The following is a 23,694-nucleotide window of genomic DNA, read 5'->3' as shown; positions in this document are numbered from 1 at the left end:
GTCTGCTCTTCCTTTCGATCATGGTTGATCTATTTTCCACTCTTTACCCCATTCTCCTGTCTTCTCCCCATAACCTTTGTTGCCCTTACTAGTCCAGAACCTATCAATCTCCGCTTTAAAAAAGCCCAATGACTTGGCCTCCACAGCTGTCCGTGATAATGAATTTCACAGATTCACCACCCAATGATGCGTCTATGGAAGGAGCTGCCACAGAACGCGGTAGAGTTTGGTACAAATATGATATTTAAAAGAAACTTGGACAGATACATGGCAGGATAAGATAGGAAAGGTTTGGAGAGACGTGGGTCAGACGCAGGCAAGTGGGACTAGCTCGGTTAGGCAAATTTGTCGGCATGACAACGGAGTTGGAGTGAAATGCCTGCCTATGTGTTATAGAGCTCTGTGACTATGACCTCAAGGGCAATCAAGGATGGGCATGAACTGCTGACCTTGCTGGAGACACTGAGGTCCCCGCACAAATGAAGAAAAGTATTTGACTTGATTGTAAATGTGGTTTGGCTTTTGAACTGTCGGAGTCAATATAAGTGAGATCCCGCAAAAGCATTTACATAAAGTAACGATTTAGTAATAATCTTAAGTTATAGCCTCAGTAACTATCCCTTATTAACTCAGCATTCATGGGATGTAGAGTTATTTAGGACTCTTCCTCAGTGAAATACTACATACTAAAATAAAACAAAGAAGGGTTAAATTATCAATTGTAAAAACTTCAAATTTTAGAGGCAAAATGTGTTACATATGTTGCATAGCCCTTCCATTCACAAGGTGGACACGGTGTTATTAACAGGGTAAAGATATTCTCATTTATAGGCTAAGTTGTTATTAAAATCACATTCCTCATTTCTGTACAGACATTTGGTCCCTCATCCAAGCCTATTAGATTTCCCCAGCAGAAATAATTTTAGTTGGTAGGTAACTCTTAATAAGAATAATCCGAATGCAAGTTAAATATCAGAGGGTTATGGAAGTGAAGCTCGCATCAAACAGGGAAGAGTCCCTAAGGAGCATACATATGACCATAGAGACTCGGATTAGGCCATAAGGTCATAAGTGATAGGAGCGGAATTAGGCCATTCGGCCCATCAAGTCTGTTCCAACATTCAATCCTGGCTGATCTATCTCTCCATCCTAACCCCATTCTCTTGCCTTCTCCCCATAACCCCTGACACCTGTACACATCAAGAAATAGATTAGTCAGCTCCACAAGCCTGCTCCACCTTCACTCCCTTGCCTATCTAGAATCACACTATCCCCTGCCTTAAAAATAATTAACAAGTCTACTTTCACTACCTACTTGACGAAGAGAATTCCAAAGTCTTATGCCATTCTTAAATAATTCTTCACGATGAAATGTCCTTTTCACAACCATCTGGGTCGAGACTCTTCAGAAACTAACATATTTTAATGTAGGTACACAAAAATGCTGGAGAAACTCAGCGGGTGCAGCAGCATCTATGGAGCGAAGGAAATAGGCAACGTTTCGGGCCGAAACCCTTCTTCATTTTTCTTCAGACCCGAAACGTTGCCTATTTCCTTCACTCCATAGATGCTGCTGCACCCGCTGGGTTTCTCCAGCATTTTTGTGTACCTTCTATTTTCCAGCATCTGCAGTTCCTTCTTAAATAGTTTAATGTAGTCCTGCCTCACTATTTCCAATCTCCAGTAGACACAAACCTATCCTGTTCAATCTTTCCTCTTAAAACAGTCTGGCCATTCCAGATATAGTAACATGGAGCTGCAGATGCTGGTTTACAGAAAAAGAACACAAAGTATTGCAGTAACTCAGCGGGCCATGCAACATCTCTAGAGAACATGGATAGGTGACTTTTCAGGTCAGGACCTCTCTTTAGCATCACAGTATACCTACTTTGAAGAAGTTATCTTCCTCTCTCCAAGGGGAGTTCTGTGAGCTCCCCTCTCTCTCACTGCTTCTCCTCTGTGATTCCTACAGCTCTCCAGCTCTGCAACCATGTTCTGGCCCAATGTCGGAAGAAAGGTCCAGAATCCAAAACGTTATCTATCTATGTTCTCCGGAGATGCTGCCTGACCCGCTGAGTTACTCCAGGTCTTTGTGCCCATTCCAGATATCAGTCTCGTAGACCTCTGAACTGCTTCCAAAGCATCCACATCCTTCTTAAATAAGAAGAACTTACTGGATGTGATCTCATCATTGCTCCATAAAACATCCCTACTCTATTCCCGTTAGCAATGAATAATAACATCCTTTGCTTTGTGAATTCCTTCACCTGCGGACCCACAAGAAAACATATGGTTTTATTCGCAGAAAATTTGATTGATGTTGAAGCCACCACGCTTACACTAATGGTGAAAAGTGCAGATTGGGTCGATGATAACATGCCCTTGACATTGAGAGGATCCTGATGGCCTAGGGAGGTAATGCATTTTAGAAATTAGAATCAAGCAAATAACCTTTGGCTTAGCTGTACTCTATCTAATCTGAAACCCCAATACATTTCAGCAAAATTGATAATGAGACTTGCAGGCCAATGGGTTGGTTATGAAGAACCTAAAAGTACTTTGTGTCGTCTTTACTATGCTTGACTTTGAAAGATCTTATATGTAGTACGCTATGCCCTTGAAGTCCTTACCTTTATTCAGAGGGTGGGTTGCTGGAAGTTGTAAAATCCCGTGTTCAGAAACTGATCCTGTGTTTTGATCCAGTTCAGACTGAGTATGCAATTAAACCATATCTTGAACAACTCTTGTTAATTCATCAAAAATGAAATACATGTATAGTTTGTAGGTGGAATGGACATGGACTTAGTGGGAACTTTTTCTCATCCACTTGCAAATAATTTCATAGGAATTGAGTCATTTTGCAAAAGGATTCTATCTGCTTTTAATGAGTTGAAATGCGGTACCTGAGCACAATATTGAAAGGTGAGTTTTTAGGAGTTATGTGTAGGTAATTCTGGATGGAAGTGTCCACAATCTAGGTCAGTGGCAATCTGAATAATTTCTTTAGTTTATTCCTTTGACTTAATGTGCCAGTATAGATTCTGGAATATGACACAAAACTGATGGTGTGGGTAGCAAGGAATGTTACAACTACAGCAGGTTATAGATCAGATGGAAAGTTGGGCAGAGCATTAGCAGATGGAATTTAATCCTGACAAGTATGAGGAATCCTTACTGCCTTATCCCTATTTCTTGAGATGTTTAATAGGGTAGGGTAAATACAATAAATGGTAGGGTACTAACGAATGTGGATGGTTCAAGTCCATAGTCTCCTGAAAGTGGCAACACAAGCAGGTTGGATGGTGAAGAAGGCCTTTGGCATACTTGCTTTTATGGATCAGGGCATAGAAAATAAAAGTTGGGAGATTATATGGCAACTTTACAAAACACTGTTGGAACCACATTTGGAATATTGTTTACAATTCTGGCCATCATTTATTATGAAGAATGTGACTGTACTGGGGAGCGTGCAGTGGAGATTCATCAGGATACTATCTGGATTGGAGAACTTTAGTTATGGGCAGAAAGTGATAGGCTGGGCGTAATTTCCCTGGAGCAAAGAAAGCTGAAGGATTCCTAGATGGAAGTGTATTATATTATGAGAGATGTTGATACGATAGATAGATTTATTTTACCCATGGTAGGGGTATCAAAAGCAAAAAGGCATAGGTTAAGGTGGGGGGGGAGGAGTTTTGAAGGCGATTGGTCAGGAAAGTCTTATTACACCAAGAGGTTGATATTTGGAACTTGCTACCAGAGGAGGTGATGGAATCAGATACAATAATTATGAGGAATTTAGACACTTGAATAGCAAGGCACAGAAAGATATGGACTAATGGGAGCAAATATACAATTCTATAACTCTATAAGTGCTGAATGGTGCTTTCTTCAACTACTTCAGCTTACTTATTGCAACATCAAACGCAAGCTCCAGCTTACACCAGATTGAAAGCAATGTTTCATTTTTCAATACTGAGCTAATAACTTCACAGTTTACTGTATATTACACTTTCCCTTTAACCTGCCTGTTCACAGTGATGTTGTTTTCAGTCTAATTGAAAATAATAATGCAAGTAAATAAATGATTTTATTTTGTCTTTCCTGCAGATTTTCCACGAAGTATTGGATGTCTCAGACCTGCACAGTATGTGGGAAAGGGATGCTTTTTGGCTTGAAATGCAAAAACTGCAAGTATGTAATCAAATAAGTTAGGGTCTCGATCCGTAACGTCACCCATTCCTTCTCTCCAGAGATGCTGCCTGTCCCGCTGAGTTACTCCAGCATTTTGTGTCTACCTTCGATTTAGACCGGCATCTGCATATAAATTCAGAATAAGTTCCTTAATTTCAGCAATATTAACCAGAGAGTATGTGCCTTTTACTTATGTCAATGAGGGATAACTATATCACCAAATTCTCCCAAGACCAACTTGAGTTGTTACATGGGGCCATGATTTAATTTCTCATCCCATAGTGGAATGTAAACCTAGATCTGCTATGCACATGTTTTTTATTACAAAATCCTCAAGCTACTCTACACAGAAGCAAGTGTGCTGCTCATTAAGCTGTGCCTGAAAGCAGTGTCGAGTACAATTTTGTGCAATTACAGTTTTCCAAATGGAAAACTGTAATTGGTCAGTGTGTTGAGTATAAGGGTCAGGAAGTAATGATGCACCTTTGTAGGACTTTGATTAGTCTGCATTTGGAGTGTTGCATGCAGTTCTGGTCACCCCCCATTAAAGGCAGGTTGTGGATGCTTGGGACAGGCTGTAGAGGAGGTTTACCGGAATAATACCTGGATCAGAAGGTATTAGCTACTAGGAGAGGTTGGACAGATATGGATTGTTTTCTCTGGAACGCAGGAGGTTGCAGGGAATCCCAATAGAAGTATATGAAATGGTGAGAGGCATAGATAGAGTTGACGGCCAGAATCTTTTTGTCAGGATGGAAATAACCAATTCCGGAGGGCATAGCTTTAAGTTGAGAGGGGCAAAGTTGAAAAGAGATGTGCGGGGCAAGTATGTTTTACATATAGGGTGGCGAGAGTGTGGAATGCTCTGCTGGAGGCAATAGTGGAGGCAGATTTAATAGTGCCATTTAAAGAACTTTAAGATAGGTGCATGGATATGCAGGGAATTGTGGGATTATGTGCAGGCAGATAAGAGTTGGTCTTGGCATCATGTTGGGCAAAGACCTTGTGGGCTGAAGGCCCTGTTCCTGTGCGATACTGTTTTGTGTCCATGTTCCGTTTTTTTATAAAATGCCCTTAGATGTATTTATGCATACCTATGTGGCTCATGTAATATATTATTTCCTACTAGAGATAGTATGAAACATAGGCACTGGAGAGGTCGGGTAGTTTTCTAATGTCAGCATTCACCCAACGTGGCAGTTGTGTATCTGACTGAATTAATGCACAAATAGACAAAGAACTAGAAATGGTTCAGGCAAAAATATGTGTATTATTTAATGAAATAATCTGTTTTCCTTTGTGTATTGGTAAGACACAGGGAACTATTACCACTGTGTTCCATCTGTAACAACCTCTAACTCTTCTTGGAAAATCAGAAGTTAATAGTTTTGATGATTTGAAATATTCAGCTGCTGATTATAGGCTTGTACTATTTAGATAAAATTAGTGCATCATATAACCATATAACAATTACAGCACGGAAACAGGCCATCTCGGCCCTTCTAGTCCGTGCCGAACACTTACTCTCACCTAGTCCCATCTACCTGTACTCAGACCATAACCCTCCATTCCTTTCCCGTCCATATACCTATCCAATTTATTTTTAAATGATAAAATCGAACTTGCCTCCACCTCTTCCACTGGAAGCTCATTCCACACAGCTACCACTCTCTGAGTAAAGACGTTCCCCCTCATGTTACCCCTAAACTTTTGTCCCTTAATTCTCAAATCATGTCCTCTTGTTTGAATCTTCCCTACTCTCAATGGAAAAAGCTTATCCATGTCTATCTCTGTCTATCCCTCTCATAATTTTAAAGACCTCTATCAAGTCCCCCCTTAACATTCTGCACTGCAAAGAATAAAGACCTAACTTTATTCTGTAACTTAGGTGCTGAAACCCAGGCAACATTCTAATAAATCTCCTCTGTACTCTCTCTATTTTGTTGACATCTTTCCTATAATTTGGCGACCAAAATTATACACCATATTCCAGAATTGGCCTTGTACAATTTTAACATTACATCCCAACTTCTGTACTCAATGCTCTGATTTATAAAGGCCAGCACACCAAAAGCTTTCTTTACCACCCTATCTACATGATATTAATCCAATCTTGCATTGACTGGTGGCAGAATCTACAGCAAAATGTTCAGGTGTACACAATGGACATCCACCTAGTCCAGGAACAGACAAATAAACAACAAGTAAAATTAGGTTCTAAATCTAGCAATTAACATAGCTCAGATGAGAAAACAAATGAAATAATTTGTGGTGAAATCATAGCATGTTTCGTATTCATGATTTTATAGTTTTGCTAAAAGGCACTTGGAAGAATACTTCTCTGTGGTAATTCATATTTTGCACAGTTCTTCATGTGAGCTGTATTAAATGACACAATGCCAACTCATGGCTCCGTCAATTGTTTGTGACCACCAGAGGTTCCCAGACATCTCTCTTTCTGGCAGGCATTGCGTAGAGGGCAACAAAAAAATGTTCTCATTTATAAAATATTTACGCCAACACTACATTCAGCAAGTTACTCTTTTTTTGCAACAATATTTTTCTTTGATTTCATACTCAATGAAAGAGATTTCTGCAGTTGTGTTAAAGGCAGAGGAACCTAACCAGACTTGAGAACAGCATCTTTCCCACTGCTCTCAGGTTTCTGAACCATTCACCTTTCTCGCAGGTACTGCTACATTTCCTCACTCTCAACTCTACCTTGTGGTTATTCCGTAACTGCACTTTGAGTAATATTTTGAGCTACTTCATGTTGCCCTTCAATCTTTGCACCATACATTCATCATCATATTTCTTCTTGTATGTGTCACTACCATGTACGCTGTTTATGATATGATCTTCATGTGAACAAATAATTTCATTACACTCTGGTGTATATATAATAAAAACTAATGTGAAGATAGGCACAAAAAGCTGGAGTAACTCAACAGGTCAGACAGCATCTCTGTAGAAAAGGAATAGGTGAGATTTTCGGTTGAGACCCTTCTCCTGACTATCAGAAGGCAGTGGAGGCCAATTCACTAAATGTTTTCAAGAGAGGGTAAAATGCCTGTCCCACTTGGACGACCTAATCCACGAGTTTAGAAGACCCTAGACGAGTTGAAAAAAATGTCAAGGTCGTGTTGACTCGCCAAAGTAAAAGACCTCCTACGACCTCCTACGACTATATCTACGACCTCCTACGACCCCCCTCAACCTCAGTCTTCCACACCTAAGACCAACTACGACTAGCTACGAGTGGAAAATTATCACATGATAAAAGGATGTCATGTTTTCTTTTTTTTTTCTCGGGCCAGTTACCGACCTACGACGACCTACGACTACCATCACGACCTACTACGACCGACCTACGAGTAAAAAGTGTCAATTTTTTTCCATGCCAACCTTTTTTTTACTCGTGGACATTTTTTATCAGGCTGGAAAAAACGCCACGACCTACTTGAGGCCACGAGTACGCGGAGACCACTCATGAGCATGAGGAAGAGTTACGAAGACATCCTACGACCTCGTGGCGACCATGCTGCGAGTATGAGTCAAGGGCAAACTCGACAGAGGTCGCCAATTAGGTCGTGAAAGTGGGACAGGGGCTTTAAATTTAGTTCTTGGGGCTAAAGGAATCAAGGGATATCGGGAAAAAGCAGGAACAGGGTACTGATTTTAGATGATCAGCCATGATCATATTGAATGGCGGTGCTGGCTCGAAGGACCTAATGGCCAAATGGCCTACTGCTGCACCTATTTTTCTATGTTTTTCTATGTTTCTATCTTCAGTTTAAACCAGCATCTGCAGTTCCTTCCTACATAATAAAGTCATAATAAAGAACAATTACTAAGATGAAGATGTGGAAGAGGCTAATAAGTATTTGTTGAAGGTCATCACTTTGAATTTTTCTGGAAAAACAATAAACTTGACTCAAATAAGTCTAGACTCTTCCCGGATGCCATTCAAAACTGTTAATGTTCAGACAGTCATCATCATCTTTTCAAGCAATGATAACATGAACTATTACCACTAAAACACTTCTGTGTAATAATTATTGATCTTCCAACTTAATAACATGTCCTTAATCATAATGGACTGTTAACTCATTATTTACAGCAAAAAAAAAGGATGAAGATGGTTCAGTCCATGGACGGGGCAGGGGATGAGAGGAGATGAATGAAATGGTCTCTTGGTGAGACCACACCTGGAGTATTGCGTACAGTTTTGTCCTAATCTGAGAAAAGACACTCTTGCAATAGAGGGAGTACGGAGAAGGTTCACCAGACTGATTCCTGGGATGTCAGGACTTTCATATGAGGAAAGACTGGATAGACTCGGCTTGTACTCGCTAGAATTTAGAAGATTGAGGGGGGATCTTATAGAAACTTACAAAATTCTTAAAGGGTTGGACAGGCTAGATGCAGGAAGATTGTTCCCGATGCTGGGGAAGTCCAGAACAAGGGGTCACAGTTTAAGGATAAAAGGGAAATCTTTTAGGACCGAGATGAGAAAAACATTTTTCACACAGAGAGTGGTGAATATCTGGAATTCTCTGCCACAGAAGGTAGTTGAGGCCAGTTCATTGGCTATATTTAAAAGGGAGTTAGATGTGGCCATTGTGGCTAAAGGGATCAGGGGGTATGGAGAGAAGGCAGGTACAGGATACTGAGTTGGATGATCAGCCATGATCATATTGAATGGCGGTGCAGGCTCGAAGGGCCGAATGGCCTACTCCTGCACCTATTTTCTATGTTTCTATGTGAATCTGAATAATCCACTGATCAGGCTGTGCAGTGGTAGAATTGCTACCTTACAGCACTCGAGACCACTTTTAATCCTGACTACAAGTGCTGTCTGAAAAGAGTTTGTATGTTCTCTCTGTGACCACGTGGGTTTTCTCTAGGTGCGCCGATTTCCTCCCACATTCTACAGACGTGCAGGTTTGTAGGTTAATTGGGTTCTGTAAATTGTCCCTAGTGTGTGGGATAGAACTAATGTATGGATGATTGCTGGTGGGCGCGGACACGATGTGCCCAAGGGCCTGTTTCCATGCTGTATCTCTAAACTAAGGATGGCAGTAAATGGGATGGAACCTGACCACCACGGGGATCTGCCATTTTCCATGGATTTTTGGAGGCTAAAGCTGATTCTCTGGCCTAAGTGACAAACTGACATAGCTATCCTCAAGCTCGCCAAAAATAGGCCACATATCTGGAGAGGATAAATACCTTACTTCAGTAGCCTGCTTGGCTCAATATGAAGAGGATTGTTGGTCACTAACTTTCCCAGACTCTACCATTCACCTATACACCAGGAAGAATTAATGGCCACTTAACCTAACCAATCTGTATGTTTTTAGGATATGGAAGGAATGTGGAGCACTAGGGGGCGCTGTCCTGTGCACGGCTGCCCAGCCAGCAGCTGTCTGTCTCTTCATCTTTTATTTTTTATTTTAGTTAGTTAAGTGTTTTGTTTGGAGGCCTAGACTTTTTTTATGTGGGGGGTGGGGGGGGAGGGGGAAACTACCTTTCAGGGTCCCTACCTGGTCGGAGAGGCAGCTTTTCTCCGGGCTGCAGCTTCGACCCGTCCTCACGGCCTACCAGCGGGCCTGGAGCGGCGTTTCCTGTCGTGGACCGCCCAGAACCTCGGCTTCGGCGGCGGCACAGCGCTGGAGCGCTATCGTGGAGCGGGCGATGCCTTGCCCGGGTCGCCGCGCTGGAGCTCCGGTGAGCTGAGACCGCCGGGAACAACATCGCGGAGCTGCGGGACTGTGGAGCGACCAGCTGCAGACGGCGGCGCTGAACTTTACACCGGGAGCCTGGGATCTCTAGATGAGATCGCCAGTTGTGGAGCTCCAACCGGCGCGGCCTTGTTGACTTCGGAAGCCGCGGCCTCCAGTGCGGAAGCGGCCGTTCCAGGGTTCCCAGGCCGCTGGGAGGACTCTCCCGACGCCGGAGCAACATCACCTGGCGAGAACGGCCAGGAACATCGGGCCTCCGTAGAGGCAACTGTGGAGGCCTCAATGGGCCCGACTATGGGTGAACTGGGGTTGGGGACTGGACTTTGTGCCTTCCCTCATGGTGGGAGCCATTGTGGGGGGATGTTCTATGTGTTTAAGACTCTCATTGGTGTTATGTCTGTATTCTTTTTTTGTGTGCTGCAAAATGGCAAAAAGCATTTCATTTCACTACACCTAGGTGTATGTGAATGTGACTAATAAAATACCTTTGATACCTTTGATAGAAGGAAACGCTTGTTCACAGGCAGAATGTGCGAATCCCGCACATATAGCACTGGAGATCAGCATTGAATCTGGGTTGTTGGAGTGATCTATTGATCTATCACTTGCCAGTGACCTCACCTATATCGACCTATCGCTTGCCAGACTTTGACCTACCCTGCCTCTCTTCCAGCTTTTCTCCCCCCGACAACTATCAGTCTGAAGAAGGGTCCCAACCCAAAGTGTCGCTTGTCCCTGTTCTCCAGAGATGCTGCCTGACCCACTGAGTTATTCCAGCACTTTGTGACATTTTTGGTAAAGTAGCATCAACAGTCCCTTGTATCTAGTACCTTTACCAGCTGTGCTCTTGTCCTCAGTAAAAAAAAAGAGGCAGAGAATCCTATTTAAAAATATCAGAGACTTGAAGTAATATTGCTGTATATTTCTGAAATAATATTTCAGTTTTGTCTTCCTTCACTAGGTTGAAGTGCCATAACAAATGCACCAAAGAAGCTCCACCTTGTCATTTACTAATTATTCATCGTGGAGGTAAAGTTTCAATATTTGAATTTTGCATTTTTATTTGTTCTTTAAGTGTTCCACATATTTGTACCTTCTGAAGTTAGTGAATTAGTACATTTATTGAATTAACTGATTGCTCTTTCTCCTAATTTTGTGAATATTTAAATGCATTTTTCTTAAATCTAATGTAGTTTTTCACTTCACAAGCCATGGCATATTTGATAAATTTAGCACTGTGTTTAATACTGTGTAAGTGATTCCGTAAAACATAAATTAAATCTACATTAATATAATTTGTATTGTAAAATTAATCCAATTTCATTGTGGTAAGATTTATAACTCCTTGTTCATAGAAGGCCACTGAAAAATAGTCAATTTTCCCTTTGCTTTTCCCAGTTGGTGCAGTTACATGTTAGACATGGCTATAAAATATGTAAATACAATTCAAATACCTGCTGATTTCGGACACTTTGTGTAACTAAGTATATCTTACAATGGGTTTCAGACCAGTAAAAGTAATAATTATTAAGCAGGAAATAAAAGCACAGCTAGATGATCAGATTTCTCAAGACATGGTCGGGGAATGGAGCAGTTGGCATTTTTTTATGCATGTGTAGCTGTGGCCCCTGGTAGGACATGAGACATGCTGATAGTATATTGGTAGTCTGTGCTTGAGGTTGGCTTGATTGAAGTCTCTGGTAACAATGACCAGGGCTTTCAAGTATTTGTCTCAAGGCTATTGGCAGCAGAATACATTGCATTCAGAGCAAGCTTGCTTTCAGGATGGGAAGCACTGTAGACGGCTGCCAGGTTAGCGAGGTGAATTCCCACGGCCGTTAGTTGCCATTTCTAACATGTTATTGTTCTATCCATACTTAGGGCCATGACACACACAAACATGGGTAAAATTTGATATTTCAAAGTGACATCTATTACGCAACTACTTATAAGGGAGTGCAGCGTAGGTTCACCAGGTTAGTATGACGGGACTAACATTTGATGAAAGAATGGGTTGGCTGGGCTTGTATTCACTGGAATTTAGAAGGATGAGAGGGTATCTTAAAGACATGTAAAATTCTTAAGGGATTGGACAGCTAGATGCAAGAAAAATGTTCCCAATGTTGGGGGAGTCCAGAACCAGGGGGTCATAGTTTAAGAATAAGGGGTAGGCCATTTAAGACTGAGATGAGGAAAAATGTTTTCACACAGAGAGTTGTGAATATGTGGAATTCTCTGCCACAGAAGGCAGTGGCGGCCAATTCTCTGGATGTTTTCAAGAGAGTTAGATTTAGATCTTAGGGCTAACGGAATCAAGGGATACGACGAAAAAGCAGGAACGGGGTACTGATTTTGGATGATCAGCCATGATCATATTGAATGGCGGTGCTGGTTCGAAGGGCCGAATGGCCTACTCCTGCACCTATTTTCTATGTTTCTATCTTTATATTAATATTTTAGCTTTTTTGATAAATGTTGTGATTTTGAAGGGGTGCATTTCATAGAAGCATTGATGCTTCGGTTAAAATACTTTAGACAGGCAGTTTATCAACATACTTTAGACACTCTTGGTATTTGCAGTACAGATCCATGAAGGAGCAAATCATTGACATCTGTACTTTAAAAGACTCTCAATCTTTCTGAGAAATTGCAGATATATCATTCCCACTTCAAAACCTTTTCCTATTTCATGTTATTTTGTTGGAGAATTAATCTTCTCAATCAATGTATTTGAGGTTCATCCTGATGAGATATAATATGTTATTTGGAAGTATTAATTGAAGGAAATCTGTAGTAACCCTGATCAAATATTTTTCCTTGATCAAAACTTGATCAGTAGTTTAATTTTAGCCTCAAAATTACAGTAAGGCTACACTACAAGAAGCCAATCCGGGGCTTCTCTGTGCAAGATCAATCCCACTCCTGCCATGCAAATCGTTTTCAAATCCTCATGCTCACAGTGTCCAGACTTTTATTAATCTGTGCTGAAATCATAATTACTCTGTTACTTGAAAAAAGTTCCATGCAAAAAACAATTTTGTTGACCCACTCTCTTCCAATAATCGAGCTGTTATTTTGGCTTTAAATAATAAGACTCTTCCATCATATGATTACATCTCCAAAACGGTGACCTGCTGTTTATTTTATTGTTTTAGAAACAAAAAACTTCTATGTTTCTTTCAAAGGAAAAGATTCTAATATTTATAAAAGCTAAGCCATGCACTGGTCTCCCTTGAGCAATAAACACTTCAAAAACCAGAATGGAACTGAGTTATTAATCTACTTAATCTCTCCAACAGGATGCAAGCAATGTACTTTCAGCTTTGTAGAAAATGTTGCAATGAAGAAACAAGATGTTCCTTTAAACATGTAGGATTAATTTTGAGAAGGATGCTGACTTTAATATGGAGAACTGTCATTACTAATCACTGTGATTAATTATGAAATAAATCATGGTCATTGTGGAAGAAATTAATTTAGAGGGAAATTAAAGGGAAATGAAAAGTGGAGACTTTGCAGGTTTGCTTCAAGAGATTTTATTGGATGATATCATGGAGAGATGGCGGCAGTTAACTGCTCACCAGTTCTCTGACTTCACAGTTGAATTAGCCGACAGTTATACTGTGCAGTAAACAACTTTTGTTTTTTGATAGTTACAACTAATTGAAAATATACTATCTCCAATTATTTCATTAGTCAAAACATACTTTTTGTTTATGTCAATCTTATTCAACAAGTCAAACACAATACAAGGGCATCTTGATATTTTACTTCGGAGTCACGTGAGTGACTACGTGAAGACCCCGCCAGCACGCATGCGCGACATAACGTCTCACGCAGTGCAACAGCGACGGATGGGAGCACGAGCTCTCCCACAACAAGTTTAAAAACGGGACCTCCAGGTAAGTAAACTTACTCTGAGGTCGTATTTTGGAACCCTTGTTCTACTTTACCTTACAGAAATATGAACAAGGGAAGACAACCAAAGAAGGTCGTACCCCGTCCGACTGCGATGGACCAGGAGGATCCCAGCAGTGGGGGGCGACCGGTGGTACCTGGACCGCACACGCTGCGGTCCTCAGTCACCGACAATATTCCCGTACAGCCAAGCCCAGCGCCGCTAGCACCACAGCTCGAACAACCGCAGCGGGCTGGAGGCAAGGCTAAACGGAAGTCGGACCGACCGATTTACTCGGATGAGTCCGGTGCGGGAGACTCACCGCCCGAGAGCGGCAGAGGTGACCGTTTGGGCCGCATGGAAAGGCTCATGGAGCAAATGCTCCAGCGAAAATTGCTCCGGGAGATGGGGCAAGCTCGCCAAGGGAGCACAAGCACAAGCACTCCCGCTCCAGTGCATTATCAAGCACTGGCCATCGCATCACCCTCAGCAGAGGGGAGCGTTGGCGACTAGGACTGGGCTGGTCAAGAACAGGGGTCACTGGCTGAAGAACACGGCAGTGTGCGGGGGGTACAGGATCAGGAAGAGCTGCTGGGAATGGTGAACTGCTACGCGGCAACACCGCAAGCGGGACGGCCGTTACAGCCCAAACATGCGGCCAGTATTGACTACCTGTCCTTTAAACCACTCCAAGAACAGGTAGTCAATGAGGCATTGGAACTTTACACGCCTCCCGAAAATTGCATTTCGCTCAATGTACCAGCCGTTAACAGTCAAATCTGGGGGTACATTGGGCAGGGTATCCAAACCCAAGAACTCAAATTGCATAAAATACTGAAGCTCCTGACGTCGGCTATAACATAATAATAATAATAATAAATTTTATTTATGGGCGCCTTTCAAGAGTCTCAAGGACACCTTACAAATATTTAGCAGGTAGAGGAAAAACATGTAAGGGGAATGAAATAAATAGTAGAGACATGCCTAGTACACAAAGTAAAGACAGAATTCAATACAAAACACAATATGAGGCCATTAATGCACAGATGAAAAGGGAGGGGGACGTGGGGCTAAGGATAGGCAGAGGTGAAGAGATGGGTCTTGAGGCGGGACTGGAAGATGGTGAGGGACACGGAATTGCGGATCAGTTGGGGGAAGGAGTTCCAGAGCCTGGGAGCTGCCCTGGAGAAGGCTCTGTCCCCAAAACTGCGGAGGTTGGACTTGTGGATGGAGAGGAGACCGGCTGATGTGGATCTGAGGGACCGTGAGGGTTGGTAGGGGGAGAGGAGGTCAGTGAGATATGGGGGGGCCAGATGGTGGAGGGCTTTGTAGGTGAGGATCAGGATTTTGTAGTTGATCCGGTGGGAGATGGGAAGCCAGTGAAGTTGTTTGAGCTGGAGTGATGTGATGCCAGGATTTGGTGTGGGTGATGAGTCGGGCGGCTGCGTTCTGGACCAGTTGGAGTCGGTTGATGTAGGTGGAGCTGATGCCAAGGAGAAGTGAGTTGCAGTAGTCCAGTCGGGAGGAGATGAAGGCATGGATGAGTCTTTCAACAGCGGTAGGTGTGAGAGAGGGTCTGAGTTTGGCGATGTTGCGGAGATGAAAGAAGGAGGTTTTAATGACATGGCGGATGTGAGGCTCAAGGGAGAGGGTGGAATCAAAGATCATGCCAAGGTTGCGGGCCTGGGGAGATGGGGAGATAGTGGTGCCGTCGATGGTGAGAGTGGGGTTATTGATTTTGCTGAGTGTGGCTTTGGAGCCTATGAGGAGGAATTCTGTCTTATCGCTGTTGAGTTTGAGGAAATTATGTTGCATCCAGGTTTTTATAGCTGACAAACAGGAGTTGATATGGGAGAGGGGGGGGTTGTGGGGGGATTTGGTGCCGAGGTAGATCTGGGTGTCATCAGCGTAACAGTGGAAGTCCAGGTTGAAGTGGCGGAGTATCTGACCAAGGGGGAGGATGTAGATGATGAAGAGGAGGGGGCCGAGTACGGAGCCTTGGGGAACGCCTTGAGTGACTGTGGCTGCAGCAGAGGTGTGGTTGTGGAGAGAGTTGAAGTGGGATCTGTTGGAAAGGTAGGAACGGAGCCAGCTGAGTGCAGAGCCTTCAATGCCGAGGTCTTTGAGTCTGGTGAGCAGGATGTTATGGTTCACTGTATCGAAGGCTGCGCTCAGGTCGAGGAGGATGAGGATGTTGAGGGAACCAGTGTCAGCAGAGGTGAGGAGGTTGTTGAGGACTTTGAGGAGAGCAGTTTCTGTGCTATGGAGGGGGCGAAAGCCAGATTGGAGGGGTTCAAGTAGGTTATACGCAAGGAGGTGGGAATGAAGTTGCGATGCAACGATACGCTCCAGGGTTTTTGAAAGAAAGGGGAGGTTTGAGAATGGGCGGTAGTTAATGAGAGAGGAGGGATCAAGACCAGGTTTCTTTAAGATTGGTGTAACAGCAGCAGTTTTGAAAGCGGAGGGGACAATTCCTTGGGACAATGAGGAGTTGAAGAGATTAGTGAGGTAGGGGCAGAGAACGGGGAGGCAGGACTTCAGCAGGGGAGTGGGGAGAGGGTCGAGGGAGCAGGTAGTGGGTTTGGAAGAGCTGATGAGTTTGGAGATTTCAATAGGGGTGACCAGGTCAAACTGGGAGAGCAAGCAGTGTGGAGGAGGGGTAAGGAGGTCAGTGGAGATGTTGAAAGGAGGGTCCTTGTTAGGTGGTGGAGTAGATGCTGGGGAGTCGGGTACAGGGGATAAAGATTGATAGATGGTGCTGATTTTATCAGCGAAAAAGTGGAGGAATGAGTTGCAGAGAACCGGAGTAGAGGTAGGGAAAGTGTTGGCTCGAGGCTTGAGGAGGTTGCCCACTGTGGAGAAGAGGGTTCGGTGGTTTAGGCAGGGATCGGTGAATATGGAGGAGAGGTAGGCAGATTCTAGGCAAAGAGAGGTAGGCAAACATCATATGCTTGTTCCGTGGACGGGGTTGACATGACAACCAATCAACAGGACACCCTGGCTCTACTGTGCAACACACAATATGAGATCAAAAACCTCCGGAAGGAGGCCATAAGACCTGCCCTCAACCCAAAATTCGCAGGACTGTGTAAAATGCCAACCTCACAGCCACAGATCCTGCTATTTGGCAAAGACTTACCAAAGCATGTCAAAGATCTGGATGAAGAGTCCAAGGCATTTGGTCTCATGAGGGCAGGCCCCGGAACAAGCAAAACCACGCAACCTAGACGGCAGTACCCCTACGCACCCACCAGTAGGTGTCAACTTCATGGTACTGGTGAAAGCTCGGGGCCCGCTTTTTTAGGACAGGGCCCAGAGCGGGCCCCATGGAAAATGTGCCACCCCCACACAGCACCACCCCGACAGACAAGGAACCAGAAGCCCAAGAAGTGAACATTCTACCAATAACAATGGAGGCAGGTGGGTCTGGTTCCTACCAGTACATAAAAGGTGGGGCCCCTTTGCTAACAGGGGGGAGGCTACACTTGTTTTTGGAAGCATGGAGGACTATCACACTTGACAGTTATATACTAAAAAATATTCAAGGATATAAAATTGAATTTATTCAAGAAAATATGCCACCAGTTCAGCATGCACCCCAAAGGGGATTTACCCTCTCACTAAAAGAAAAACGTGAGGGATAAGCAGAACTGGTGAGGTTACATACAAAGGGAATCATAGAGAAATCTAATCATGAACCTTTGGAATTCGTATCAAATATATTTACTAAAACCAAAAAAGATGGTGGATGTCACATCATCATTGACTTAACCACGTTGAATACTTTTGTTAGGTATATACACTTTAAAATGGAAACATTTGTAACTGCCAAACAATTGATTTCCAAAGGATACTTTATGGCAAGCATCGGCTTAAAAGATGCATACTATTCAATACCCATTCATAAGGGTCATCGTAGATACCTAAAATTTAACTTGATGGGGCAACAATGGCAGTACAAATCGTTGCCTAATGGCCTAACATCAGCCCCAAGACTGTTTACCAAGAAATTAAAACCGGCCCTGGCAATACTAAGAAAACAAAAACATATTGTCATGGCATATCTTGATGATATTTTGATAAAAGGCAAAACCATGGAATTAACTAATACAGCAGTATTAGCTACTAAACATTTATTTGAAACCTTGGGGTTTGTCATACATCCAGATGAAGCTAAGTTGACGCCATCCACAACTATGGACTATCTGGGATTCATAATTAACTCAGTCCACATGTCTGTAACGTTGCCAAAAGTAAAAGCAGCAGAATTGGCACAAGCCTGTAACAAATTAATGGTTAACAATCAACCAACCATTCGATAAGTGGCAAGAGTAATTGGGAAATTAGTAGCAGCATTTCCAGCTACCCAGTTTGGACCTTTGCATTATCAAAACTTACAAAGAGCAAAGGTGCAAACGTTAAAACAACATGCAGGTCACTTTGACCGAACCATGAAATTACCAATCGAAGCAATATCAGAGTTACAATGGTGGAAAGACGTTTGGCATAGTTCCAGTCCCATCATCATCAATAATCCAACATTAACAATACAAACAGATGCTAGTGCTCAAGGCTGGGGAGCAACTAATACTATATCCAGTACAGGTGGTAGATGGAATAATCTAGGATCATCACTACTACAGACACTGGGTATAAACTATTTGGAAATGTTGGGTGCATTCTATGGGTTAAAATCTTTTTGTTCAACTATGCACCATTTGCATGTCCGCTTACAGATTGTCAATACCACAGTGGTGGCCTATATTAACCATATGTGCGGGATAAAATCGATATCATGTGATAATTTGGTCAACACAATCTGGCAATGGTGTGTCGACAAACATATTTGGCTATCAGCAACTTACCTACCAGGTAAGCTAAATACAGTGGCAGACACCAGGTCACGCAAATTCAATGATAACACCGAATGGATGTTAAACCCCAAAGCATGTGCTGAAATTACAAAGCAATATGGAACACCAGATATCGATCTCTTTGCATCCCGACTGAATCACCAGGTATCAACATATGTCGCTTGGGAACCAGACCCTGAGGCAGCGACGATGGATGCATTCTCGCTGAACTGGGGAAACTATTTTTTCTATGCCTTTCCCCCCTTCTGCCTCATTAGTCGGGTACTACGCAAAATACAGATGGACTCTGCTTCAGGTATTTTGGTAGTGCCCGACTGGCCTACACAGCCATGGTTCCCAGTGGTCCTTGACAGGGTCATTGAACCACTCATGACAATTCCCAGCGGACCAGATCTACTGATCCACCCTGTCTCAGGTGAAAGTCACCCATGCCATGACAGAATAAACCTGTTGGGTTGCAGATTCTAAAAAGACCTTTACTGGACCTGGGATTGTCAAATAGGACCATGGACATGATGACAGCATCTCACCGTCTTTCCACCAAGAAACAATATCTCTCCAGTATCAGAAAATGGGAAACATACTGCTCAAGAACAGGGACAACATACAAATCAACAACCATAACTAATGTGCTGGAGTTCCTGTCCAACCTTCACCACGATGAAGGTCTGAGCTATAGCACCATCAATTGTGCTAGAAGTGCACTGTCAGCCTATCTGGGGCAGGCACCAGGACAACAGGCCATAGGGTCTCATCCGCTGGTGGCCAAATTAATGAGGGATCTACAATACAAACTCCCCTAGACCTAGGTACACCAAGATCTAGGATGTCAGTGTTGTCCTGACATACCTAAGGGGATGGCCACCAGCCAGATCCCTCACTCTGGAACAGCTAACCCCGAAAATGGCTATGCTGATGGCGTTAGTCTCAGCACAAAGGGTCCAGTCCCTTTACCTACTCAGACTGGACAATATGGTCATAACATCAGACCAAATAACGTTCACTATTCAGAAGCTGGTAAAACCGAACAGACCAGGAACTTCAGGACTCATTATGGAATTCCGGGCGTACCCACCTGACCCCCGTTTATGTGTCATGACACACCTATTACAATATATCAACACAACCAAAGATCCCCGAGGGAGAGAAAAGGCACTATGGGTCAGCTACAAAAAGCCACATGGTCGGGTGTCGTGTCAAACCATCTCTAGATGGCTCAAACAGGTATTGGGAGCTGCTGGAGTGGATACTGATATTTACACATCAGATATCTCACTCCACCAGGGCAGCATCTACATCGGCGGCTAACAGAATGGACATGCCATTGGACCACATCCTGGCAACAGCGGGGTGGTCCATGGAAAGAACTTTCCAAACATTCTGCAACAAGCCAATAGTAAAACCTGTTTCATTTGCAGAGAATTTTAGACTCTGCAAATATATAATTTAAGCCCGGGGGAGCATTATTTTCTTTGTTATTGTTTCAAATAAATATCATTATTGTTTTATAAACAGATTCATGTTTGATTACGATAACATACTTCCTCCCTTGGATGACTTCGGCAGTGAGTGAAGCATGGACTGTTACACGGTTTGAAATCACAGAGCTTTAAAATCTTCACTAGTCACTCACGTGACTCCGAAGTAAAATAGTAAGATTAAACGAGAACTTACCAGTTTGAAGTTTGATCTTTATTTTATGAGGAGTTACGATGAGGGATTACGTGCCCTACGCTCCCATCTTCAATTATAAAGGTCTACTGGTATCTTGGTTCTCCTTATCTTTACTATGTTTATTTCAATTATTGTGTTTCTGTGATTCCACACCGCTGCTTTGAAGTATGTCGCGCATGCGTGCTGGCGAGGTCTTCACGTAATCCCTCATCGTAACTCCTCATAAAATAAAGATCAAACTTCAAACTGGTAAGTTCTCGTTTAATCTTACTATTATTCTATCTCACCTTTTAGGTGGACTACACCACCATCCCCTCTCCAAGCCTATCATAAGCCCCCCATTTACTGCAATGTATCTACACTACTAGCGGTAGGGGGCGCGTGTGGTCTACTGTAACACACTGCTGCGAGAAACAAGCTTCCTTATCTCGTCTACTACAGTATTTCATGTTTACATTTACCATCCACCCTTCAACACATTCCTAGACAAGAGGTAATACGTCTATTCTTATTTTGCCGATTCCCACAAACCTCTTCTACACCTGGTCAAAAAGAGATGCCAATTGTCACATCCAAACACCCTTTTGTTACATTGTTCAATTCCAATCAAAATTAAGTAAGAAAGGATATTAATATTTTCTTCCACAGTCATGCATAATAATAGTAATATGCAAAGCTTTTTCCTCACTTGTAGCCATCTCTGATTTTCAGCAAGACTTGTGCGAACAGAATCTGTGCCATGTGACATTAACAATCCTCTTAAGAAGCCACCCAGGTACTCCGATCTGCACTCCAGCCAAACACTGCCAAAAACCAACAAAATTAATAAGGTAAGCCATCATATTTTCTTACAGTTCACATATACCAGCCAAATAAGGTTACCATGAAAGCTACATGTTAAATGTTTTTGAGAGAATATCAGATGGATGATCCTTACTGCTATTGTTACATGCAGGTAGCGATTTTAATTGGGCTGGAATGTTGTCACAAGTGGACAGGAGAAAGGGTGAGATTAGGGGTCAGAAGGGAGGGCTGCTGAGAACAATTAGTTTGCGTTTGGCCTCACTCTGACAGTGGAGGAGGCCCACGACAGAAAGGTTAGTATGAAAAGGGGAGGGGGAGTTAATGCGTTTGGAAACTGGGAGATCATGTAGGCCTAGGCGGACTGAGCGGAGGTGTTCAGCGAAACTATTGCCGAGCCTGCGCTTGGTCTCGCCAATATATATAGAAGCCCACACCTGTAGATGTTGGAGGAGGTGCCAGTGAACCTCTGCCTCTCCTGAAAGGACTGTCAGGTCCTTGGACGGAGGCGAGGAAGGAGATATAGGGACACACGTGTTGCGTCTCCTGCGGTTGCAGGGGAAAGTACCTGGGGAGGGGATGGTTTGGGTGGGAAGGGATGAGTTAACCAGGGAGTTGCGGAGGGAACGGTCTCTGCGGATAAGCAGGGAGTTGCATGTATCATATATATATAAATGAATTGACAAAAATACCAAAGATATAGTTGCTAAATTTGTTGATGGCTCAAAGACATAGAGAAGAATAAGTTCTGTTAAGAGCACAGGGAGATGACAAAGGGACATATCTAGTGAGCAAACATCTCGCAAAAGGTGGAAAATTATGAAATTGTCTATTTTTAAAGTAAAATAAAGTATCCTTTATTGTCATTCAGACATTTCAGTCTGAACAAAATTGTATACCTTGCAGTCATAAAATAGATTAAATAACAAAACACACACTTAACACAGTTTAACATCCACCACAGTGAGTCTACCAGGCACCTCCTCACTGTGATGGAAGGCAAAAATCTTAAAGTCCTTGTCTCTTCCTTCCTCGACTCCCACTGCGTTGAAGCGATCCAGCTTTTGATGTAGGGACCCTGCCGTGTGATGGTAAGTCCAGCGGCCGCATCCGAGCTCCGCAAACGGGCCGGTTCAAACTCCGCGGCCCGGGGCGGCCGAAGCTGCCCCCCTCCAGTCCAGCGGACGAAGCTGTCATTGCGGGAGCTCCGGAGAACCGGTCACCAACCTGGGACCTGTGAGCTCCCAACATTGTCATCCACTGGGCCCGCGGCCTAGTGAGAAAAGTCGGGTCGCCACGGCCGCAACGCCACCACAGCCCCAAAGTCGGCCCCGAAGTTGGAAAGTCCTGACTCCGATTTATCTCGGAGCCTCGAGGTCGGTCCCAGTTGGAGGCCGCCAGCTCCACGATTAGGCCTTAGCAGAGATGGAGACGGGGGATACGACAAGAAAAGGTTGCATCCCCCTCGAAGGAAGAGACTAAAAAGAGTTTCTCCCACCCCCACACATACACAACTAAAATAAACTAAACAACAGGACAAAAGAAAACAGAAAATAAAGAAAAGACAGACGGATTGCAGGTGAGCCGCAGCCGCTTGGCAGCCGCAGCGCCGCCACTTCCGGGGTAATACAGGAAAATGAAAAAAAAAGATGGTAAATGACTGCTGAGGTACACAGGGATTTGGATGTCCAGATACAATTTGCAAAAAGGCAGTTGGAAAAGAAATAGGAAACAGAACACATTGTGTATTGCAAAGGGTATAGAATTCAAGAGTTTAGAAGTTAAGGGCCTGTCCCACTTTCACGACCTAATTCACGACCTCTGCTGAGTTTGCCCTTGACTCATACTCGCAGCATGGTCATCACGAGGTCATAGGTCGTAGGTAGGTCGTATGAGGTCGTGATGCTAGTCGTAGGTACTCGTGGCATTAAGTAGGTCGGGACATTTTTCTAGCATGATGAAAAATGTCCACGAGTAAAAAAGGTTGTGAATTAGGTCGTGAAAGTGGGACAGGCCCTTTAAGCTCCAGTTTTATAGCGTACTGGCTAGACTACATCTGGAAATTTTGTATGTAGGATTGGAAGAATGATAATGCATTGGAAGCTGTTGAGGGAAGGCTCAGAGCCTGAGGCCTGGAATGGGGGAACACCTGAAAACTAGGCTTGTATGGGTTAGTGTTTAGAAGAGTGATAAAACTCTTAATTGAAACATCGAAGGTCCCGAGAGGTCTCGACAGGATGAATGTGGAGAGGACGCTTCCTTTCATGGGAGAACCCAGACCAGGGGTGACTGTTCAACAATAACGGATCACCCATGTAAGACAAATGAAGCAACTTTATTCTCTGTAGGCGCTCATAACTCTGTGGAATTCTTTTCTAAAATTACAGTGATTGAATATTTTTAAGATGGAGTTAGACAGATTAATGAGAAGCAAGGGGATGAAAGATTGCTGGTTAGGTAGAACCGTGGTGTTGAGCTTATAAACAGAGCACCTGCAATCTGATGGATTTTT

General features: G+C 43.4%; 1 protein-coding gene across 1 annotated transcript in view; it reads left to right on the top strand.

Annotated features, from left to right (window-relative positions):
• ksr2 (kinase suppressor of ras 2) overlaps positions 1–23,694 on the top strand; it is a 393,381-nt gene that overhangs the window by 278,819 nt on the left and 90,868 nt on the right. Inside the window, exons 7-9 of the mRNA XM_033043111.1 lie at positions 4,108–4,191; positions 10,897–10,964; positions 21,093–21,211. Of these exons, the coding sequence (XP_032899002.1) occupies positions 4,108–4,191; positions 10,897–10,964; positions 21,093–21,211 (271 nt within the window). The remainder of the gene's footprint in view (positions 1–4,107; positions 4,192–10,896; positions 10,965–21,092; positions 21,212–23,694) is intronic.

Source organism: Amblyraja radiata, chromosome 25 (genome assembly GCF_010909765.2).
Source record: "Amblyraja radiata isolate CabotCenter1 chromosome 25, sAmbRad1.1.pri, whole genome shotgun sequence".
NCBI classification, from domain to species: Eukaryota; Metazoa; Chordata; class Chondrichthyes; order Rajiformes; family Rajidae; genus Amblyraja; species Amblyraja radiata.
Note: the sequence above shows the minus strand (reverse complement) of the source record. Positions and strands in the feature narration are given on the sequence as shown.